At 44.0% G+C, this 21,040-nt stretch overlaps 1 protein-coding gene across 2 annotated transcripts in view; it reads left to right on the forward strand.

Annotated features, from left to right (window-relative positions):
- IFT122 (intraflagellar transport 122) overlaps window positions 1-21,040 on the forward strand; it is a 77,970-nt gene that overhangs the window by 27,753 nt on the left and 29,177 nt on the right. For both annotated transcript variants that reach the window (XM_036266709.1, XM_036266710.1), the window contains 7 exons: window positions 6,997-7,188; window positions 7,345-7,483; window positions 8,872-9,074; window positions 9,939-10,076; window positions 11,586-11,750; window positions 13,843-14,040; window positions 18,894-19,034. In XM_036266709.1, the coding sequence (XP_036122602.1) occupies window positions 6,997-7,188; window positions 7,345-7,483; window positions 8,872-9,074; window positions 9,939-10,076; window positions 11,586-11,750; window positions 13,843-14,040; window positions 18,894-19,034 (1,176 nt within the window). The remainder of the gene's footprint in view (window positions 1-6,996; window positions 7,189-7,344; window positions 7,484-8,871; window positions 9,075-9,938; window positions 10,077-11,585; window positions 11,751-13,842; window positions 14,041-18,893; window positions 19,035-21,040) is intronic.

The following is a 21,040-nucleotide window of genomic DNA, read 5'->3' on the forward strand; positions in this document are numbered from 1 at the left end:
TTAACCAGAAAAATAGATATAGATATAAATATAGATATATCTATATCTATCTATCTATCTATCTATCTATCTATCTATCTATCTATCTATCTCCTGAGGTTTCACACTGCTAGTAAATGGTGGCACCTGGGATTGAAACCCAGATTGGTCTGACAATAAAGCCTTGGTCTTGATCATGACCCTGCCTTCCTCTATTTTCTTTATTCATCCTACCACATTTATAAGTACCCACTTAGACATCCCTTTACTTGTGTTAGGAGCCACTGACATTGAGCTATATAAGTTAATGCTTCTGCTCTGCCAGAGTTCATAGGCTGGTGGGGACATACTCCGTAGCCAGTGGTCCCAGTGCAGTGCGATATGTAATGAGAGCTGTACAGATAGATAGCTATAGGGACACAAAGAGGGTGACATCACTGCTTGGTGGAGATAGAGGATTTTCTAGAAGTGACTTTGAGCAGGATAAGCAGAAGTTTGCTAGGCAGAGTACATTGGAAATGGTGTTTCAGGCAGAGAAAATAGCATCTGCAAAGGCAAGAAGAAATAAAAATAGATGACAACTCAGGGAACCGTGAGGTGTTTGGGGTAACTGGATCCCAAGATTTGTGGAGAGAAGATGGTGCTGGAAAGAAAAATGGCGACAAGATTGTAGTGTGAATAGGGAGTTTGACCACAGTATATGGTCACAGTTTGACCATATACTGTGAGTATTCAGGAGCCATAGATTTAAGTAGGGAATGACTTGGTCAGATTCCTGTTTCAGAAGAATTCCTTGTTTCTGTGGAGGGTGGATTAAAATAGAGAGAGCCTATTGGTAGGAAGCCTGTTAGTAGACTGGAGACACTGAGGATTAGAGCAAAGGTAGTGGCAGTGGCTTACTACCACAGCCAAGCAAATGAGAAACGCAGCCATTTCAATGGAGCCTTTTGTGTAACAGCATCCTTATTTCTCAAAACATCATGCTAGAAGTGGGGGTTTCAGGTATGTGTAGCTTAGCTTTTGAGCCATTTCTTCTGCCTCATCTTACCACTGGTCATTTTTTTTGTAGTCAAGTAAAGATAAAGATTATGAATAAAAAAGAATTTTCTTAGTTTCCTATGGCTATTTTCTCAGAACCATTATTTTAATTATCTGGCATCTAGTTTCCCTGGCTTTGTCTATTCATCCACTTAATGTATGTCCATCATTACTTAACAAATATTTATTGGCACACCTACTGTGTGCCAGGCACTGAGGATGGGTATTAGAAGTTCCCTGGAACAAATAACCACACTACACTAGAAGTGAACGGGATGTTATGGCCATAGTTTCAATAAAAAAGAGGTCAATATGGTAGTCAGGGCCATGGGAAATATGTATGCATGCAGCACAGTTTATATTGTGGCTCAGGGTCTTTGACTGATAAACAACCTCAGTCTGCTGAGAAGTTAACCCCCAACTTGTTTGGGACAGTAAAATTATTTTCTTAGTGTATACATATTCTTAACTCTGGAAAGATTTAGAATTAAATATGGGATAATGAAGTAAATCAAACCTACACTTTTGTGTTAGGCTTAGGCATAATTTTTGTATTTTTGGCATTTTAAGTGTTTGATATTTAAAGGGATCTGGCATAATAATAATATAGCAGCTAACATTTATTGAATTTCAGACATTATATAAACTCTTTTTTTTTTTTTTTTATCCTCACCCAAGGACATTTTTCCATTTTTTGTTCAGGTAGAGTGGGAGGGAGAGAGAGGAACAGAGAGAGAGAAACATCGATGTGAAGGGACACATCGAGTGGTTGCCACCCGCACAACCAACCAGGGCCGGGGACAAACTGCAACCGAGGTACGTGCCCTTAGCGGGAACCGAACCTGGGTCTCTCAGGACCGCAGGCCGACGCTCTAACCGCTGAGCCAAACCAGCTAGGGCCATTATATAAACTCTTTACAAGGCTAATTCTTTAATTCCTTTTAACAACATTATGACGTAGGTACTGTTACCAGCACTTTACATGTAAGACAATTGAGGCACAGAGAGGTTCAGTAACTGCCTAAAGCCATGCAGTTTAGTTAGCCTGGTTTAGAATCCAGGCAGACTGGTGGTAGAATCCATAATAGAATGTTTATCAGATTTGTCTTGTGATAACAATTTAAACTTTTAACTACAGAACAGTGAGAGAGGTGCTATGGGAGAGGAGAACACAGGGGCCCTGGGAACACAGAAGAGGTGGGTCTAAGTCAGGCATTGGCTGAGGCAGAGAGATTGGGGGATGTTTCCTGGAGGAGGTGACAATTGATAGAGAAGGGGAGGAAAGGGCACTGTTGGCTGGGGCTGCGTTGGTGTGGAGAGGACAAAGAGGCCTAAAAGACCATGATTCACCTGGGAAACTATAAAAAGTTCATTTTGGCTGAGGATCTTGGGATCTGAGCTTAGGTGTTAGACCTTTATCTTAAAAGCTGAGGGTACATCATCAAAAGTGAAAAGGGAACTCACAGAACAGGAGAAAATATTTACAAATCATATGTCAGAAGGGACTTGAATCTAGAATATATAAAGAACCCCTACAACTCAATAATAAAAAGACAACCCAATAAAAAAATGGAAAAGGATATGAATAGACTGAATGGACATTTCTCCAAACAAGATAGACATGTGGCCAATATGCATATGAAAAGATGCTCAACATCATTAGCTACCAGGGAAATGCAAATTAAAATCACAATGAGGCCTGCCCAGCCAGTGTGGCTCACCAGTTGAGGTCGACCCATGCACCAAGAGGTCACCGGTTCAATTCCGGGTCCGGGCACATGCCCAGGTTATGGGTCTAGTCCCCAGTGGGGGGTGTGCAGGAGGCAGCCAGTCGATGTTCTATCTCATTAATGTTTCTGTCTCTCTCTCCCTCTCTCTTACTTTCTCTCTAAAATCAATAAAGAAAAAATATTTTTTAAAAAAAATTAAAATTAAAATGAGGCCCTGACTGGTTTGGTTTAGTGGTTAGAGTAGCAGCCTATGGACCAAAGGGTCGAAGGTTCAGTTCTGGTTAAGGGCATGTACCTGGATTGCAGGTTCAATCCCTGGCCCTGGTCAGGGTCGTGTAGGAGGCAACCAATTGATGTGTCTCTCTCACATTGATTTCTCTCTCTCTCTCATCCTCCCTTTCACTCTCTAAAAATCAATGGGAAAATATTCCTGGATGAGGATTAACAAAAAAATAAAATAAAATCATGATGAGATACCACTTCACTCCTACTAGGATGGAGAAATTGAGACCCTTAAATACTACTGGCAAGAATATATCACCTGGCTGGTATGGCTCAGTGGTTGAGCATTGACCCATCCACCAAGAGGTCACCGGTTCGATTCCCAGTCAGGGCACATGCCTGGGTTGTGGGCCCGATCCCCAGTGGGGGGCATGCAGGAAGCAGCCAATCGATGTTCTCTCTCCCTCTCCTTTCCTCTCTCTGTAAAATCAATAAAGAAAAAAAAATTTAAAAAAAGAATATAAAATGGCATGTCACTTTGGAAAAGTGGCAGTTCCTCAGAAGGTTAAACATAAAGTTACTATATGACCCAGCAGTTCCACTCATCAGTATATATATCCAAAAAAGATGAAAACATATGTCTTCATCTATGAAAACTTGTACACAAATGTTCCTAGCAGCATATTCATAACAGAAAAATACAAATGGCCTTTAACTGATGATTGTATGAATAAAATGTGATGTAGTCATGTCATGGAATATTATTCAGCAATGAAAAGAAATGAAGAGCTGATACATACTACAACACAGATGAACCAGTCATAAAAGGCTACATATTGTATGATTTTTGTTTATATGAAAAGTCCAGCATAGGCAAATATATAGACACAAAGTATATTAGTGGGTGCCAGGGAATGGAAAGGGTGGGGAATTGGGATTAACTACTGACAGGTATAGAATTTGTTTCTGGGGTAATGGAAATGTCCAGGAATTAGTGATGATGGTTGCACAACTCTAAATATATTAAAAGCCAATGAATTGTCCACTTTCTTTTTTTTTAAATCTTTATTGTTGAATGTAGAATGTATTACAGATGTTCCTCATTTTTCCCCCATTGACCCCCTCCTCCCTATTCCCTCCGCCCCTCCTGCCTTTTCCCACACTATTGTCTGTGTACATTGGTTATGCATATAAGTTCTTTGGTTTATTTCTCTCCCCCCCCCAACCCCTTTCCCTTTGAGGTTTGTCAGTCTAGCAACCAATTTGTACTTCTTAATCCCTTCACCTTTTTCACCCATTCCCCCAAACCCCCTCCCATCTGGCAACCAGCAAAATGTTCTCTGTATCTATGAGAATGTTTCTGTTGTACCTGTTCATTTTGTTTGTAGATTCCATTGTTGATAGATATGTATTCATTGCCATTTTGTTTGTTCATATATTTTATCTTTTTCTTCAAAAAGACCCTTCATCATTTCATATAATAATGGTTTGGTGGTGATGAACTCCTTTAACTTTTCCTTGTCTGGGAAACTCTTTTTTATTTTTTTTATTTTTTATCCTCACCCGAGGATATTTTTCCATTTTTTGTACAGATAGAGTGGGAGGGAGAGAGAGGAACAGAGAGAGAGAGAGAAACATCGACGTGAAGGGACACATCGAGTGGCTGCCACCCGCACGACCAACCAGGGCCGGGGACAAACTGCAACCAAGGTACGCGCCCTTAGCGGGAACCGAACCTGGGTCTCTCCGGACCGCAGGCCGACGCTCTAACCGCTGAGCCAAACCGGCCAGGGCTGGAAAACTCTTTATAAGGCCATCGATTCTAAATGACAGCTTTGCAGAATAGAGTGATCTTGGTTGTAGGTTCTTGCTTTTCATCACTTTGAATATTTCTTGCCACTCCCTTCTGGCCTGCATAGTTTCTTTTGAGAAATCAGCTGACAGCCTTATGGGAACTCCCTTGTAGGTAACTAGCTGCCTTTCTCTTGCTGCTTTTAAGATTTACTCTTTGTCTTGAACCTTTTGCATTTTGATGATGATGTGTCTTGGTGTGGGTCTCTTGGGGTTCATCTTATTTGGGACTCTCTGTGCTTCCTGGACTTGTATGTCTGTTCCTTCACCAAGTTAGGGAAGTTTTCTGCCATTATTGTTTCAAACAGGTTTTCGATTTCTTGTTCTCTCCTACTTCTGGCACCCCCAAGATGCGAATGAATGTTGGCACGCTTGAAGTTGTCCCAGAGGGTCCTTACACTATCCTCATTTTTTTGGATTCTTTTTTCTTTTTGCTCTTCTGGTTGGGCGTTTTTTGCTTCCTTATATTCCAAATCGATGGTTTGCTTCCTGGATTTACGTACTCTACTATTGAATCTGTGTAAATTATTCTTTATTTCAGTTAATGCCTCCTTCAATTCTGACTGGCCCTTTTTTATGCTCTTGAGGCCCTCACTAAGTTCACTGAGGTTCTCACTGAGTTCATTGAGCATCCTTATAAGCAGTATTTTGAACTCAGCATCTGCTAGGTTGCTTATCTCCATTTCGCTTAGTTCTTTTCTTGGGGTTTTGTTCTGTTCTTTCATTTGGGACCTGTTTCTTTGTCTCCTCATTTTGGCTGCCTCCCTGTGTTTGTTTCTGTGTATTACTTAACGAGAGGTATGGGGCTAGCTGAGACCAGATTTGCTCGTTTGAAAGAATTTAGGAAAAACCTGAAGCAGGATCCAAGACAGGCCCATCCTATGGTTAAGCAAGTGGCAACAGCTTGGGTGGGCCTGAAAGTTGGGTGGGGCGGGGCCTCAGGGAGTCACCAGGGCGGGGCTACAGTGTGAGCCAGGTTGCTGGAGTCCCAGGTATGGTGACTGTCTGCCGCCCCAGGGAAGGGCTCACCAAAGGAACAAAGGCCTCTAACAGCACGTTTGTCCCAGAGAAAGCCCCCTCTCCAGTCCTCGCTCCAGTGCCAAACAGCTCAGTTCTTCACTGTAAGTCTCTGGTGCCCCTCGAGCTGCCTTCCCTCCAAGCTTAGAGGGAGAGAGTCTGATAAGTTCGTGTGCGGGCTCTTTAAGGAGCTGCCAGGGTTCCAGCCGCTTCAGCTTCCCTGAGCCTCAGTTCCTGCTGGTTTTTCCAACTAGAAGTTATGGGGACTTCTCTTCCTGGCACTGGAACCCTGAGTGGGGCACCTGGTGTCGGACGGGGACCCCTCAGTCCTCAGGAAGGACCTTCCCAGCCAAGGTGTCCTCCTGATTTTTATCTGCCACACGTGGGTGTGGGACCAGCCCGTCTCACTGATGCCCCTCGCGCCTCCGCCCCTCCACCCCTCCTACCAGTCTGGATGTGGCTGCTGCTTTAATTCTGTAGTTGTAGGACTTCCATCAGCTTGATTTCAGGTGGTTTTGAATGATGGTTGTTCTGTAGTTTAGTTGTAACTTTGATGTGGTTGTGGGAGGATGCGATACCGCCTTTACCTACACCACCATCTTGACTAGAAGTCTTGAATTGTCCACTTTCAATGGGCAAATTGTATGGTTTGTAAATTATACCTCAATAAAGTTGTTACAAAAAGAAGTAGGATGATTGTAGTTTCAGAATAAAGGATAGTTTTTGAAATTGAATAAATTTAGCTTTGTGAAATAATAAAAAAGAGAAAGAACAAAGAAGCTGAGGGGAACCATTGAACTCTAGAAGCACTATGTGTGGAGGAGGGCCTATAGGAAAAAGACTATCCGTGGGTTCAGATTGACTGAGGAGCAAAGACACACACTCCTGGAGCAGTTAGGTGGGACTGGGGAAGATGCCGCTGGTTCTAGTAGTCCAGGATTTGGCTGTGTGGAGGGGAAGAGTAGGGTGCTCCAGAGGAGGCTGGCCAGTGTTCACGATGGAATCACAGGAAATAAGGCCGGCCAGCTCCCCTCTGTCTTCCAACTCCCCTCTGTCTTCCAACTCCCCCATTAAAGTCGATAAGAAAAACCCTTAATTTTATTGCAATTATTATTGATTCAGAAGTGGTTCTCCTTTGGTGTGTGTTCTCTTTCCTCAGATTGGGAAGGATCGGTCACTGAACTTTGACCCCTGCTGCATCAGCTACTTTACTAAAGGGGAGTACATTTTGCTGGGGGGGTCAGACAAGCAAGTATCCCTTTTCACCAAGGATGGAGTGCGGCTTGGGACTGTTGGGGAGCAGAACTCCTGGGTGTGGACGTGTAAAGTGAAACCTGATTCCAACTATGTGGTAAGAAGAGGAAATTCATTTTGTTGGGCCATTGCCTGAGTAGGCAGTGAACATCAGGCATGTTTAGCCAGATCATTGATGTTTGTTCCTAACAAATGGGAGGGTAGACTCTTTCTTCTCAGAGAGCTAGAAATTGACAACTCTCTTTCCCTGCAGGTGGTAGGCTGCCAGGATGGCACCATTTCCTTCTACCTGATTATTTTTAGCACTGTCCATGGGCTCTACAAGGACCGGTATGCATACAGGGATAGCATGACTGATGTCATTGTGCAGCACCTGATCACGGAGCAGAAAGGTAAAAGGCAGGTAGAGCCCCTCTGCCCTCCAGATACTGGGAGAAGGAGTAGGTTGAGAGGGCAGCTAACAGGGCAAGTGAAATGGTAGCGAATGTTTCTCCTTGGAAACACGTTGGACCACTGGTTCTTGCTCTTTTTGTGAGGTAGGGTTAAGAGGAGAATGTAGATGTTTTTGAGAATCTAATGAAAGCAAGAAACCCTCTCTCAAAAACAAAAAAAAACACAGACTCACAAGATTTTTCAGATAACTCCAGGGGAACATGGACTCCCTAACTAAGGCAGGATAATATGTAACAAACCAGAGTGTGGGTGGCTGACCTGCATGAGTCTTTGTGGACCTGCATCCTCTCTGGTCAGAGGCACTTCTAAGGTACTTCTCCCTCAGCTCCAACTCCACTTGCCTTCTGGCAGGTTCTTGCCCCAGAGATAGCAGGTGCAGTGGGTCACCACAGGCTCAGTCAGAGTAGGGTTCCAGTCCTAGTGCAGTCAGTCTAAACTCAGTCTTCTCTTCTGTCCACTTGTTGCTGGGCTGGTTAAATAGGCTAAGGATCCACTTGTTTCAAGTGTGTTCATATCCAGATGTACTGGACACGGCACATTGCCGGATGCCTGTGTGTAGGGATTCTGGTTGGGAATTGTCTTGTAGAGTCAGATGACAGACATCCTTTGGTCCCCATCTGGGAGCACCTCTGTTTGAAGATTCCAACTGTGATGGTGAGGATGTAGCCACTTGGGCAGCTCCACAGCATCCCTCTGGAGACATTTTCTCTACCTGGTGTGTAGTGAGCGTGAGAGCCTAGTGTGTACTAAACATTACACATGGTTTCCTGTTGTCAAGAGTGGTGTTTGAGGAGTAGTCAGAGGTGTGGGCAGTCACTCAGGCAGGCTTCTGATCATCAGGGGCCATTAGTGCCATGCAGAGGAGTTTATTTTTATTTTTATTTTTTTTAAATTTTATTTTTGTTACAGATGTTTTTCCTTATTTACCCCCATTGACACCCTTCTCCCCATCCCTCCCGCCCCATTCCCGACTTTGTTGTCCATGTCCATTGGTTATGCATACATCCATATAAGTTCTGTGGTTTATCTCTTCCCTCCCCCCACCACCCCAGGAGTTTAGATTTATGTTCAGCAAGTGGTAGTAGCACTAAGAATTTGATTTTCCATACTCAATTGTAAGCTCTGGACCACAAAGATTATATATGACTTTGGATCCCAGTGTTTAGCAGAGCTGATTGTACATATTAGACACTCTGTAAAGATTTTTTTGATGAGAGTGTCTCCTTTGATTGCCAGTAGCATTAAGTAAATGATAGCTTTTCATTTCTTTGCCTTCTACCTTACTTAACAACCTCTTGCTAGAACTGAATTTTTTTTTCTTTGACAGTTCGGATTAAATGCAAAGAGCTTGTCAAGAAAATTGCCATCTACAAAAATCGATTAGCTATCCAACTGCCAGAGAAAATCCTCATCTATGAGTTGTATTCAGATGATTCGTCAGACATGCATTATCGGGTGAAGGAGAAGATTATCAAGAAGTTTGAATGCAACCTCCTGGTGGTGTGTGCTGATCACATCATCCTTTGCCAGGTAAGCAGCAGCAGTTTGGGCTGAATCCATCTCATGCTTCCTCTAAGGATAGGGTACCTGACTCAGGGGTTTTGGTTATTAGGAATTGATTATTGCTTTTATTTTATTGACATCTATGATTCAGACTTTACTAGAAAATCATGGGCTATAAACTAGAGAATGCTTTTTTTTTTTTGTACTGCAAAGTACTTCGTTGTACTGGGATTATGTATATTTTAATGACTTAAAGCCTAAATTGATATCCCACAAAATGAAGATTGAATTTTTTTTGGTAAATATACACATAAAAAATTATTATAGCCTTCAGTTAAACAACAACAATAAAAATATTTTAATTCAAAACAGTAAAGGAAGTTTTTACTTTCTGATAGATTTTTTTCACAGAAAAATATTTCTCAGTTTAGAGCTTCCTAGAAAATGTCTAGGTCAATGCCAAGAGAAGTTTGAAAAGACTTTGGGAGAAGGCCAACCCAGCATCCTTCTTGAAAGTAGAGGTGGATTTGGTTTCATGAAACTAGGCCTATTGAAAGTGATAAAATAGATTTCTTTAGGAATCACTGAATATAAAATACTATTAAAATATCTCAAAAAATCTAGAACTTCAAGCAGTTTAGGAGTGCCATAGATTATAGGATAGAAGTGGTAAACAGGTGTGCTTTTAGCTGCTTAGAGGTCTGCACAGATCTGAGATAGGCTCGGTGGGAAGACTTTCATGAAGGATTAACGATACCAGTCATGGGGACTAGGTTAGATAGATCCTAAATGTGAAGTTGTGTTCATCCCTCAGAGGCAGGAGACCTCCTTGAGAGGGCTGGGGAACACTTATTCTGTTGAATATCCATGCAGAGGTGGTTTGCTTTCTAGGAGAAACGGCTACAGTGCCTGTCCTTCAGTGGAGTGAAGGAGCGGGAGTGGCAGATGGAGTCCCTCATTCGCTACATCAAGGTGATTGGTGGCCCTCCAGGAAGGGAAGGTCTGTTAGTGGGCCTGAAGAATGGACAGGTGAGTGCTCTTTTAGGTCACCCATCAGTCTATCTGTATGCAGATGCAGGCAACCAGTCAAGATATGACCCTGGGACAGGTTTTCATGGCAGGAAAAGACTTCTTTCCTTCATGGGCACATTAGAGCTTCCTTTTATGAAGATAGCCTCAGGCCAAAGAGGAGGTGGCCCTCAGGCTCATAGCATGCCCCATTCTGGCAAAGTTGGCACTGCAGCCTCTGGGCCGCATGCTGAGTAGATTAATGGGCTAAAAGTCACCTAGAAGGTGGGAGGTTTGTTAGAGTCCGTTTCTGTGGCTTGCTGGAGAGGGGAGCATTCTTCAAGTCAGTTGCCTATTAGAGCAGTGAATGGATTAAGGCATTGTGTTCTAGCTTGTGTTCTGAAGGGTGCTCATCCACAGGCTATTACTAGATATTAGAAAAAATGGGCCCTCTGCTCAAATAGATGTGGAAAATCTAGGTTACACAAAGTGGAACAGTTTTCTGTATGTGTTCTTTGCTCAAAATAAGAAAAGTTCTAAGTGGGCTACATGGAAATTTGAAAGTGAAAATGTAACTGCATTAGCCAAGCTGTATAGCAGATGGCTTATGGCGGAGGTTTGTCAGGCTTTTCCTGGGGACGAAAGTCATGGAGTATGAGTTAGCAGGGACCATAGAATAGCAATACCAAAGGGGAGGAAAGCTTGCTTCTTTGTCACAGTGTCACTTTCAGTGTGGAGCCTGAGAGTATGGACTTTGGGGGCAGGTTCACCTGGGGTCATGTTTGTGCTTAGCTACTCACTAGCTATGTGACCCTACGCAGGACACTTCACCTCTCTGAGGCTCAGGTTTTATAAATGAGGATAATATTTTACATAACTATGAAAAATAGTCAATATCCCTGGCTGGTTTGGCTTAGCAGTTAGCCTGAAGGGTTGTGGATTCCATTCCTGGCCCCTGTCCAGGTCATGTGGGAGGCAACCAATCGATGTGTCTCTCTCACATCGATATTTCCTCTCTCTCTTTCTCTGTGTCTCCTTCTCTTCCACTGTATCTAAAAATCAATGGAAAAATATGCTTGGGTGAGGATTAACAAACAAAAAAGTTAGTGACTGATTGCTTTCACCATTATCGTCGTCATCATCATCATCATCATCATAATCATCATCATCTTGGTTATACTAGATGTTTTGTCAGCATTTGCAGTAGCCTCTTCCTGAGTTGGTTACTCAGATTCCTAACCCTGCAGTTGGGCAATGTCATTAACAAATCTCCAATCAAGCCAACTTTCAAATGAGTTTGTCATGTCTTGGGGCTGACATGCTATTACTTTGGTGACCTCGGATAAACTACACTGTTCTTCTAAGAATAAGCCCTACTCCTTTTCTTTTGATGAGTCCTTTTCTCTGCACAGAGCCTCTAGTAAAGTTAGTGGGAGTTTATAGAACACATGGGATTCCAACAGTCTGGCAGTGTTCTAGGGTCTTGTTGCCATGGTGACTCACACTTTTTTCTCTCTGAAATTTTGCCAGATCCTGAAGATCTTCGTGGACAATCTCTTTGCCATCGTCCTGCTGAAGCAGGCTACAGCCGTGCGCTGCTTAGACATGAGTGCCTCCCGAAACAAGCTGGCCGTTGTGGATGAAAATGACACATGTCTGGTCTATGATATCCACACCAAGGAGTTGCTTTTTCAGGTGAAGTCCCAGGGAGTGCCCAGGACATGTCCTTTGATTAGAGACCATCCTCTAGCTTCCCAGTCCTTACAGGAGGTGCTCATGCTCTGGCTTCCAGGTGGATCTCTGGGAGGAGCAGTGAGGTGTAAAGGTGTAGGGACCAAGCAGGGTGCAGAGTGTAAGAGGACCCCAGACACAGCCCGCCCTTCCCACACATGAGCTGCAGGAGTTGCGTCTCTTTGAACTTTGGTTTCCTTGCAAGTAAGAGAGCAAGTAACATTTTCTTACAGGGTTACTGAGAGCAGTAAATGAATACTGAGAGCATGTTGTAAGCTCTCAGTGCATGGGTTAATGTGATGGTGATTCTTTTGAAAAAGTCTGCTTCTCACCTACTAGAGGCTGCCTACATCTATGAGTGACCTAAGACACCGTAAGGAAACAGAACCAGTTTTGTAATCTGAAAGAAGGGGAGGCATGGGGGACGCCCTCCCTTCTATTTATTTCACAAGGATGCTATAACAGCTAGCAAAATGTTAACTGTTTTGAGGATGGGCATTGTTTACACATCATTTGGTCCTGTGGCTAGGGGAAGTTTGTCACTGGAGAATAGAGTCCAAAGGCTCCATGCTCAGTGCCTGATTGGCTTTCTTCTGGACTTAGCTCTGCTCTTGCCTCTTTAGGGCTTTGTAAGTGATCAGGGCTCATTTGCCTGAAGTGAGTTCCCCCAAATCTAAAACCTCCCCTGATTAGCTTTCTCAACCACTACTGGTTTCCCAGTGCAATGGGTAGATTGAGGTCCCCTTATCAGGGCTCTTCCTTGTCCTCAGCAGCAGAATCAGCAGGGTGGAGGGGTGCTAGAGTAGGGAGCTGCCTCGTTCACTTGGAAGGAGCTACCTGGCTACCACTAGCGCTGGTGACTCCCAGTTGATAACAACTCGCTCAGTACTGAGGAGCCAGAGTGGTTTAGGGGAAGAAAGAGCATAGGCTTTGCCTTCAGACAGGTCTGGGTTCCAGGCCTGCCTTCATCACCTGTGTGATCTCAAGCAAGTGTGAATTTCTCTGTCTCATTATCTCCTTACTTCTAAAAAGGAACTAGTAATTTTCCCCTCACAGAATTGCTACAGGACTAAATAAGATAACCATAGTGCCTGCCACAAGACAGGGTGTTTGATGTTTCTTCTCTTCTCCCTAGCCTCAACACCACCCCTCTAGGTGGGTTACCAGCCCCCAGGTGTGAATCTGTGTCCAGCCTAGAACCATACAGGAGTAGAAGGGCATTTGTCTTTCCCTGTCCCCACTGAGAGTTTTCTGTAGTAGGCTCAGGAAGGTAATTTTCAGCCCTTGCCAGGGGTAATAAATATTCCCAGCTATCTTTTTTTCCTCTTCACTGCCCCTGCCCCCTGCAAATGCAAACAGCTATGTTTTTTCCTCATTATAAAAGTAATCTATGCTTATTATAAAAGATTTAGACATTGTAAAAGATACTAGGCAGAAAGGTATGAACATCTGCTGGTCCCTGGGTCTCTGGAGCCGAGCAGAAAACTTTGAGAGGAGGTGGGGTGAAGGGGTACCTCCCAGGGTGATTGTATTTTTACAGTATGCAGATTATAAATGTAGAGATAATATATTATTTTTTACTTTTAAAAATAGCTCACTGTTCTTTTTCTTATTAAAAAAATACATGTTCATGGCCAAAAGAAAATTTCAGGCAAAGAAAAAAGAGAAGATACAAAGCTCCTACAATTTCATCCACTGAAAGACAATCACTATTAATTCTTTGGAATATATTCCTTTAAACCTTCTTCTATACAGAAGTAGAATCTACTTTGCTGATTTTCTCACTTTTTGTGTAATGATTAATATTTGGGGATAATAATTTTTATTCAAAAGTAATGCTTGCTCATTCAAAATTCCAACATACAAAAGTGCATAGAAGTGCTTGCCTCTATACTGCTATCCATTTCTTCTGATCCCGTTTTCCTCCCTTTCCCTCTATCCCACTGTTAGCAATTTAATGTTATTCAGGCTTTAAAAGGAGAACTTGACTGAATGTAGGAATGGTGCCAAAGCTCAGGGTGATAGTTGCCGGATCCTCACCATCCGTGTCCCTCAGGAACCAAATGCCAACAGTGTGGCCTGGAACACCCAGTGTGAGGACATGCTCTGCTTCTCCGGAGGAGGCTACCTTAACATCAAAGCTAGCAACTTCCCTGTGCATCAGCAGAAGCTGCAGGGCTTTGTGGTAGGCTACAACGGCTCCAAGATCTTCTGCCTTCATGTCTTCTCCATGTCATCTGTGGAGGTGCCGCAGGTAACTCGGGATGCCTGTCAGCTCTCAGTGGTGGCAGGGCAGGCAGGACCAGGAAAGCTAGGCCCTTCACTGGTGCCTTGGGGAGGGAGTGGTGTAGAGAGAGGGAAGAGAGACAAGAATGGTAGCAGTGATGCCATGGAAGGCACTCTGGACTTGAACCTGTCTCTGTCCCATACAACCTGTGTGTGTTTGGGCAAAAAGCTTTGCATCACTGAGCTTCTGTTTCTTTCTGATTGCCCCTTACTGGTGGGTACAGGGAGGGGTATGCAGGGTTGTCTGTCAGCAGACAGAGTTGTGTTTCACTGAGAACTGTGCTTGGGTCAGAGTGGAACAAGCCAGTAAAGCTGGGAGTCCATCTGGGTGTAATGCACAGGTATAGGAAGGAGTGGTGTGCATGAGAGAAAGAGAATATGTCTAGGATGGGGTGTGGAGGCTGAGGTCTGTGAGCCAGAAAGGGAGCATGCGACTATCTACACAAGTCCCTCAAAGTAGGAGGAGGCCAGAATAGAAATGGGAGGCTGGAATGTGAGCCATGCCCACTGTAGAACTGTCATAAAATAGAGATAAGCACCAAGGAGAGACTAGCCCTCAGAATCCCATCCTCAAGAGAGACTCTTAAATATTTTGGAAAATATCCACCCAGACCTTTTCTATATGTAGATATAATGTATGCATAATTTATAATTAGGAGTATATGACTATATAAAATTTTAAACAAAAGTGGAATCATACTATAAATAATGTTTGACTTTTATTATCTATAAGTATGCTACTATAGATGAAATCTCAGATTTATTGCACTTACTTCACTGAATATGAACTATAAATAAGAGGAACTTAATCACCTTCATTTATCTCCATCTTCTAATTTAACCTAACATTTACTTATTGCAGACCCATCACTTTGTGTGAATTGTTGGCTGTCAACTAGTGATCTGGCTTTTTTACTCTGCAGTCTACTGGAAACATGGTTCCCTGTCAATAAATGTCCTTCTCTTACAGTTTCAAATGCCAAAATGACATAGATTCTCATACAATTGTAAGATATCATACAGAGATACTTTGTACAACTTGCCTAGTTTCCCCCACTGGTAACAGTTTTGCAATACTGCAGTACAAATGTATCACCTGTATAGGTTGATATATTCACCGCCAACAACCCTGAGATCCCTGGTGTTGTATTAACCTTTTTTTTTTTTTTTTATCCTCACCCGAGGACATTTTCCACTTTTTATTCAGATAGAGTGGGAGGAAGAGAGAGAGAGAAACATCTACGTGAAAGGGACACATCAAGTGGCCGCCACCCGCACAACCTAACCAGGGCCGTGGACAAACTGCAACCAAGGTACATGCCCTTAGCAGACACCGAACCCGGGTCTCTGTGGACTGCAGGCTGACACTCTAACCGCTGAGCCAAACCGGCCAGAGCGGATTAACCTTTTATTACAGCCCCACCTTCCTTTCTGTTGCTTCACCTCCACCCCGTTTCTTTTTCTTTTTTTTTTTTTTTTTTATCCTCACCTGAGGATATTTTTCCATTTTTTGTACAGATAGAGTGGGAGGGAGAGAGAGTGAGAAACATCGATGTGAAGGGACACATCGAGTGGCTGCCACCCGCACGACCAACCAGGGCCGGGGACAAACTGCAACCGAAGTACGTGCCCTTAGCGGGAACTGAACCCGGGTCTCTCCAGACCGCAGGCCGACACTCTAACCGCTGAGCCAAACTAGCCAGGGCACCACCCCGTTTCTTTTTAATATGTTTTTATTGATTTTTTTTAGAGAGAGAGGAATGGAGAGAGAGAAACACTGATGTGAGAGAGATACATTGATCTGCTTCCTCCTGCATGCCCCCTACTGGGGATCGAGCCCACAACGCAGGCATGTGCCCTGACTGGGAATCGAACCAGGACCTCTCAGTCCATGGTACAATGCTCAGTCCACTGAGCCACACTGGCCTGGCCTGGCCTGGTATTGTTTTTAATGACTATTTTTTGTCCTATTTTGTGGATCTTCCACAACTTACTCAACCCAGTACCTATTGTTAGACATTTGTGCCGTTTGCAACTTTTTGCTCTTATAGGTAGTAAGCATCTTTCTAGCTAAGTCTTTACAAGTGTCTCATCTTAGCTCTTTGATATAAATTCCTAGAAGTGAAATTTCTGGGTCAAGGGCTATTTATGCTACAGTTGAAAGATTTTTAGACATGTTTCCAGATTACCTTTCAGCTAGGCTACATCAGTCTGCATTCCCTCCACACTCCTTGCCCTGGCTTGGCTTCCTATAAAAGGGTGGCACTGGAGTTCATTTCCTCCTCTCAGCTGACGATCCCCCTGTTACTCATTGCTGCAGTAATTATTAATGCCTGACACAGAGCAGTTATTCAATAAATGTTAGTGGAATTCAGACCTGAGGAAAAGGAAAGAGAAAAAAAGAAAGCCAGAGAAAGAAGGGAGAGAGGTGGGTAGAAGTAGCAGCAGAAGGAGGGGTAAGAACAGTCTTTGTGGACTGTTCCCTTGCAGTCCTCATCTGCTCCCCATCCCAGACCCATGCACCACATCCATCAGAAACCCATTCTTTCTCAGTCATGCCAAACATGCCATGCTGATTAAAAGGTTTTTTTCCCAAGACTGCCATGCTGACCTCAAGATAAATGCAGTTTGCTGCTCCCTGACTTTGGCTGGACAAGAGGAGCTGAAGGGGCAGCCTGGGGCTTCCTGTGCCAAGTTCTTAAGGTTCAGAAGCCAGACCCCTCCTTCTCCCATGGCTGTACCAAGACCATCCTGCTGATGCAGCAGGTCAGAACTGCCAAGGGTTAGGAAAGGCAGCTTCAAAACAAAGGCTATTTATCTGTCTCTTTTCCCTCCAGCCATCCTGTGGTTTTGGCCTAGGGAGGAGGGAGAAAGCATCAGACCCACTCTGGGGATTTCTGGTTTCCTTTAGAAATTTACATCATCTACATCATCTTGTGCAAGAAACGGTTTATAAGGGCTGCCAAGTAGGGCGGCAAGCCCTAGTCGGGCTTCTCAGGGCGGGTGGTGACTTCATGCTTGGAATGCAATAGCAAGATAAAGTAGAGCTCAGAGGGCATTTGTTCAGTTAGGGTATTTTTAAAACATACCACTCTCAGAGTATGTCTCCCAGGCAAGCCTAAATGTTAACCATTTGTTGTATGCTCGATTTTGATGGGCCTGAGTCCTTGTCCCACCTTCATGGGGCATTCAGCATGGTGAGAAGTTATACAGTTTAGGAAAGGGAGTACTGGCTTTCTGACTCTGCTGCCTAAACCAGTTGTGATCTTGAGCAACTCTCTTCACTCTCTGGGCCTCACTTCTTTTCTATGTAATGAGGTTAAATATATCCATCTTTCGGGTTTGTTTGGCCCAAATCCTGTTGTTGTTATTAACAGTCTTAAAATATAAAAAACTACAAAACAGAACTAAATTGGAACAGAAGGTGCTCACTAAAGGAGTTTAGAAAGGAAAGCTCATTGTGCATGGGGAGTTTGAGAAAGCTTCCAGGTGCTCACCTCTTGATCTGAGCCCTGAAAGGTCTATAAAGGCAGAGAGGAACAGCAAAGGTGTTTCAAACAGAGGGAAAGTTGAGGTTGGGGTTGGGGACAAGTCTGGAGAGTCTGGGAGATGGGGAGGAACTGGTGCTGAGAAAATAGTGTGGATGTAATGAACATGCTCATTTTTTTTTGCCCAGCACTTGATTAATTTTTAAACTACTTCTTTTGTTTGTCCATTGTAGCCTGTGAGCTGGTTAGGGCCTTGAAATAGATGTTAATTTACCACAAAATTCACACAGCTAGGATGTGGCTGAGTCAGGCTTGGGTTCTAGCTCAACTGCCCCTGTATTCATACCCTGCTGCCTCCAGAAGGGAGGGAAAGTGGATAGGTGGCATGGTAGGAAAGATGAGTACTCAGCAGCAGGCATGTCTTGCTGTCAGAGGGTAGAATGGCTCAAAAAGAAAAAAAAATTTCCCTTAACTCTAAAGCTAAAAAGTGGGACAGGAAATTTCAAAGATTAAGGCCCCAAATGGAGAAAACAGCACTTTTCAGCTCCACATTTGGGAACCATTAGCACAGAGGTACTGGCTGATTGATCTCTACTGCCCAGGAATCCAGAAGGAAAGATGCAGTTCCCTTTAGCACACTGACTGGTCTGAAACAAGGGCAGAGCCATTTGTTATGAAAGACACTCAGGCCCAGCTCAGACTTGTTCTCATGTACACACACACATGTCCAAGAGGTCATCTCAGGCTCCAGGCCCAAGGTCGTTTGTGTGCCACTTATGTGCCCTCAGACAAGTCAGTTGCCCTCCCTGACTTTCTCGGCTATAATCAGGGAGTGATAACCTAAGACACAGGACTGTTGGGACAGATCCAAATGCACTGTGTAAAACTACAGATAGAAGATATTAGGAACCATTCACAGGTATCACTTGAGGGGTCAGTGAAGACTTTCCAGAAGAGGGGATATTTTAACAGGGCCTTGAAAGCCAAATAAGTACTTTCCAGATGGTGAGGAGGGGCAAAGGCATTCCAGATGATGGTGACATCTGTGGTGAGGCAGGTCTGGAGGTGGGGAAAGCCGGTGGTGGAGGGGAGGATGGGCAGGAGGTTTGTGCTGCTGAACATGATGGTTTGGCTATGAAAGGGGGTGGCAGGGTAGAAAGCATGTAGTGTGGTCTGGGTGTGACTGAGAAGGGTACTGATTACCACTGCAGCATTGCCCTGCAGGCATTTGTAATTAAGTCTATGCACATACGTGTGGAGTCAGGCTTTGTATGAATCTGACTCTTCCCATTGCTCTGAAAACAATCTTCTTTCCTTTTGATGACCCCTGCAGTCTGCTCCCATGTACCAGTACCTGGATAGGAAAATGTTCAAAGAAGCCTACCAGATTGCTTGCTTGGGTGTGACAGACACTGATTGGCGTGAGCTGGCCATGGAAGCTTTAGAAGGATTAGAGTTTGAAACAGCAAAGAAGGTAAGCATCCAGTCAGCATGAGCTAAAATCTGGTCCTCAGAGAGTCCTTTGAGGAGGCAGAAGGGGGTGACATATGAAGAGGCAAATGCATACTACAGTGGGCTCTGGAATTAGACTGACCTAGGTTCAGCTCTCAGCTCAGCCACCTCCTAACTGTAAGCCTGAGCAGGTAACAGCCTTTCTAAGGTTGTTCATTGGTAAAATTAGGGTGATGATAGGCCCCATCCTCAAAAGTTATAAGGATTTAATGTGGTAATGCCTATAAGGCTTGATACAGGAAAAGCATCTGATAGATTCTAGCCGTCACTCTTATTAGCTATCATTCCTGTAAAGTACCTAGCTAAAAGCCTGGCACATAATAGGCACTCCATAAATGGTAGCTTTTGTTATTGGTAGAAGCAAGCACTTATTGGTATTTGGTCATTTATTACACAGTGCTGCTTTTCTTGGCACTCTGCTAAATATGGTGGAAGAGGTGGTCTCTGATTCTGACAGCAGTGTCACTCCCCACATACCTTCATGGCATGATCATGACCTTGATTGATGGTGTGATTTCCTGGCTCAGTCTATTAAATTACAGAAGTGGCTGAAACTATTTGATCCCTTTCCACACATTATTAGAAAGAGCCCAGCTATATCTCCTGAGGTGTGGGGGAAAGGAATGGCCTCCAGTCCTCTCCCCTACTTCTCCCTTCTGTCTTTATCTTCCCACAGCCAATTAATGGGATACTCATTTTGCTCATACTACTGAGCTGGTAGAGGAGTTGCAGAAGTGATGCCATCTCCATGCTAGGTCAAGACTTCTAAGCATGAAGAGAGTGGACCAAGACCAGACTAGGTTTCAGAAGTGTAGTTGAGAACCAGCTCTGCCATGTACAGGCTGGATGATCCTGGGAAAACCACCTCTCGGAGCCTCAGTTCTCTCATTTCTACAGTGGGGAGGGAGAAGACACTAATTGCCAAGCCGGCCTGACACAGTGTCATCAGGCTTAACGGTCACATTGTTAAAGGGATTCTTTTTAAATGTTTTTTTTTTTAATTGAATTTTTTTAGAGAGAGAGAGGGAGAAATAGGAACATTGATGTGAGAGAGAAACATTGACCAGCTGCCTTCGGCATGTCCTCTACTGGTTATTGAGCCTGCAACCCAGGCATGTGCCCTGACCAGAATCAAACTAGGATCTCTCAGTCCATGGGACGACACTCTATCCACTGAGCCACACTGGCTGGGCTGTAAAAGGCATTCTAAAACTAATAATGGTTGTACAAATGCTAGCTGTTATTAAAACAAGTACAATTATAATTATGTAATAATTATATTATAGTTTTGGATTTACTGTGTCAGAAAAGTGGTAGCAAAGGAGGGCTTTAAGAATTCAGGGGGGGAGGAAATATTTCCATGGAAGGAGCCTCTCCTGCCCCACCCTGAAATGCCAGGAGGGATGAAGAATAACAAAGGAGCCCTGGCCGGTTTAGCTCAGCCGTTAGAGCGTCGGCCTGCAGTCCTGAGAGACCCGGGTTCAGTTCCCGCTAAGGGCATGTACCTTGGTTGCAGTTTGTCCCCGGCCCTGGTTGGGTTGTGCAGGTGGCAGCCACTCAATGTGTCCCTTTCACATAAGTGTTTCTCTCTCTCTTCCTCTCTTTCTCTTCCACTCTATCTGGAAAAAAAAAAAAAAAAAAGGAAAAATGTCCTCAGGTGAGGATAAGATAAAACAAAAAAGAATAACAAAGGATTCTTAGAATATGTTTTGTTTGTTTGTTTTTTTGTTTTTTTTTTATCCTCACCCGAGGATATTTTTCCATTTTTTGTACAGATAGAGTGGGAGGGAGAGAGAGGAAGGGAGAGAGAGAGAGAAACATCGACGTGAAGGGACACATCGAGTGGCTGCCACCCGCACGACCAGCCAGGGCCGGGGACAAACTGCAACCGAGGTACGTGCCCTTAGCGGGAACCGAACCCGGGTCTCTCAGGACCGCAGGCCGACGCTCTAACCGCTGAGCCAAACT

The sequence above is a fragment of the Molossus molossus genome, unplaced genomic scaffold (genome assembly GCF_014108415.1).
Source record: "Molossus molossus isolate mMolMol1 unplaced genomic scaffold, mMolMol1.p scaffold_m16_p_18, whole genome shotgun sequence".
In the NCBI taxonomy this organism is placed as follows: Eukaryota; Metazoa; Chordata; class Mammalia; order Chiroptera; family Molossidae; genus Molossus; species Molossus molossus.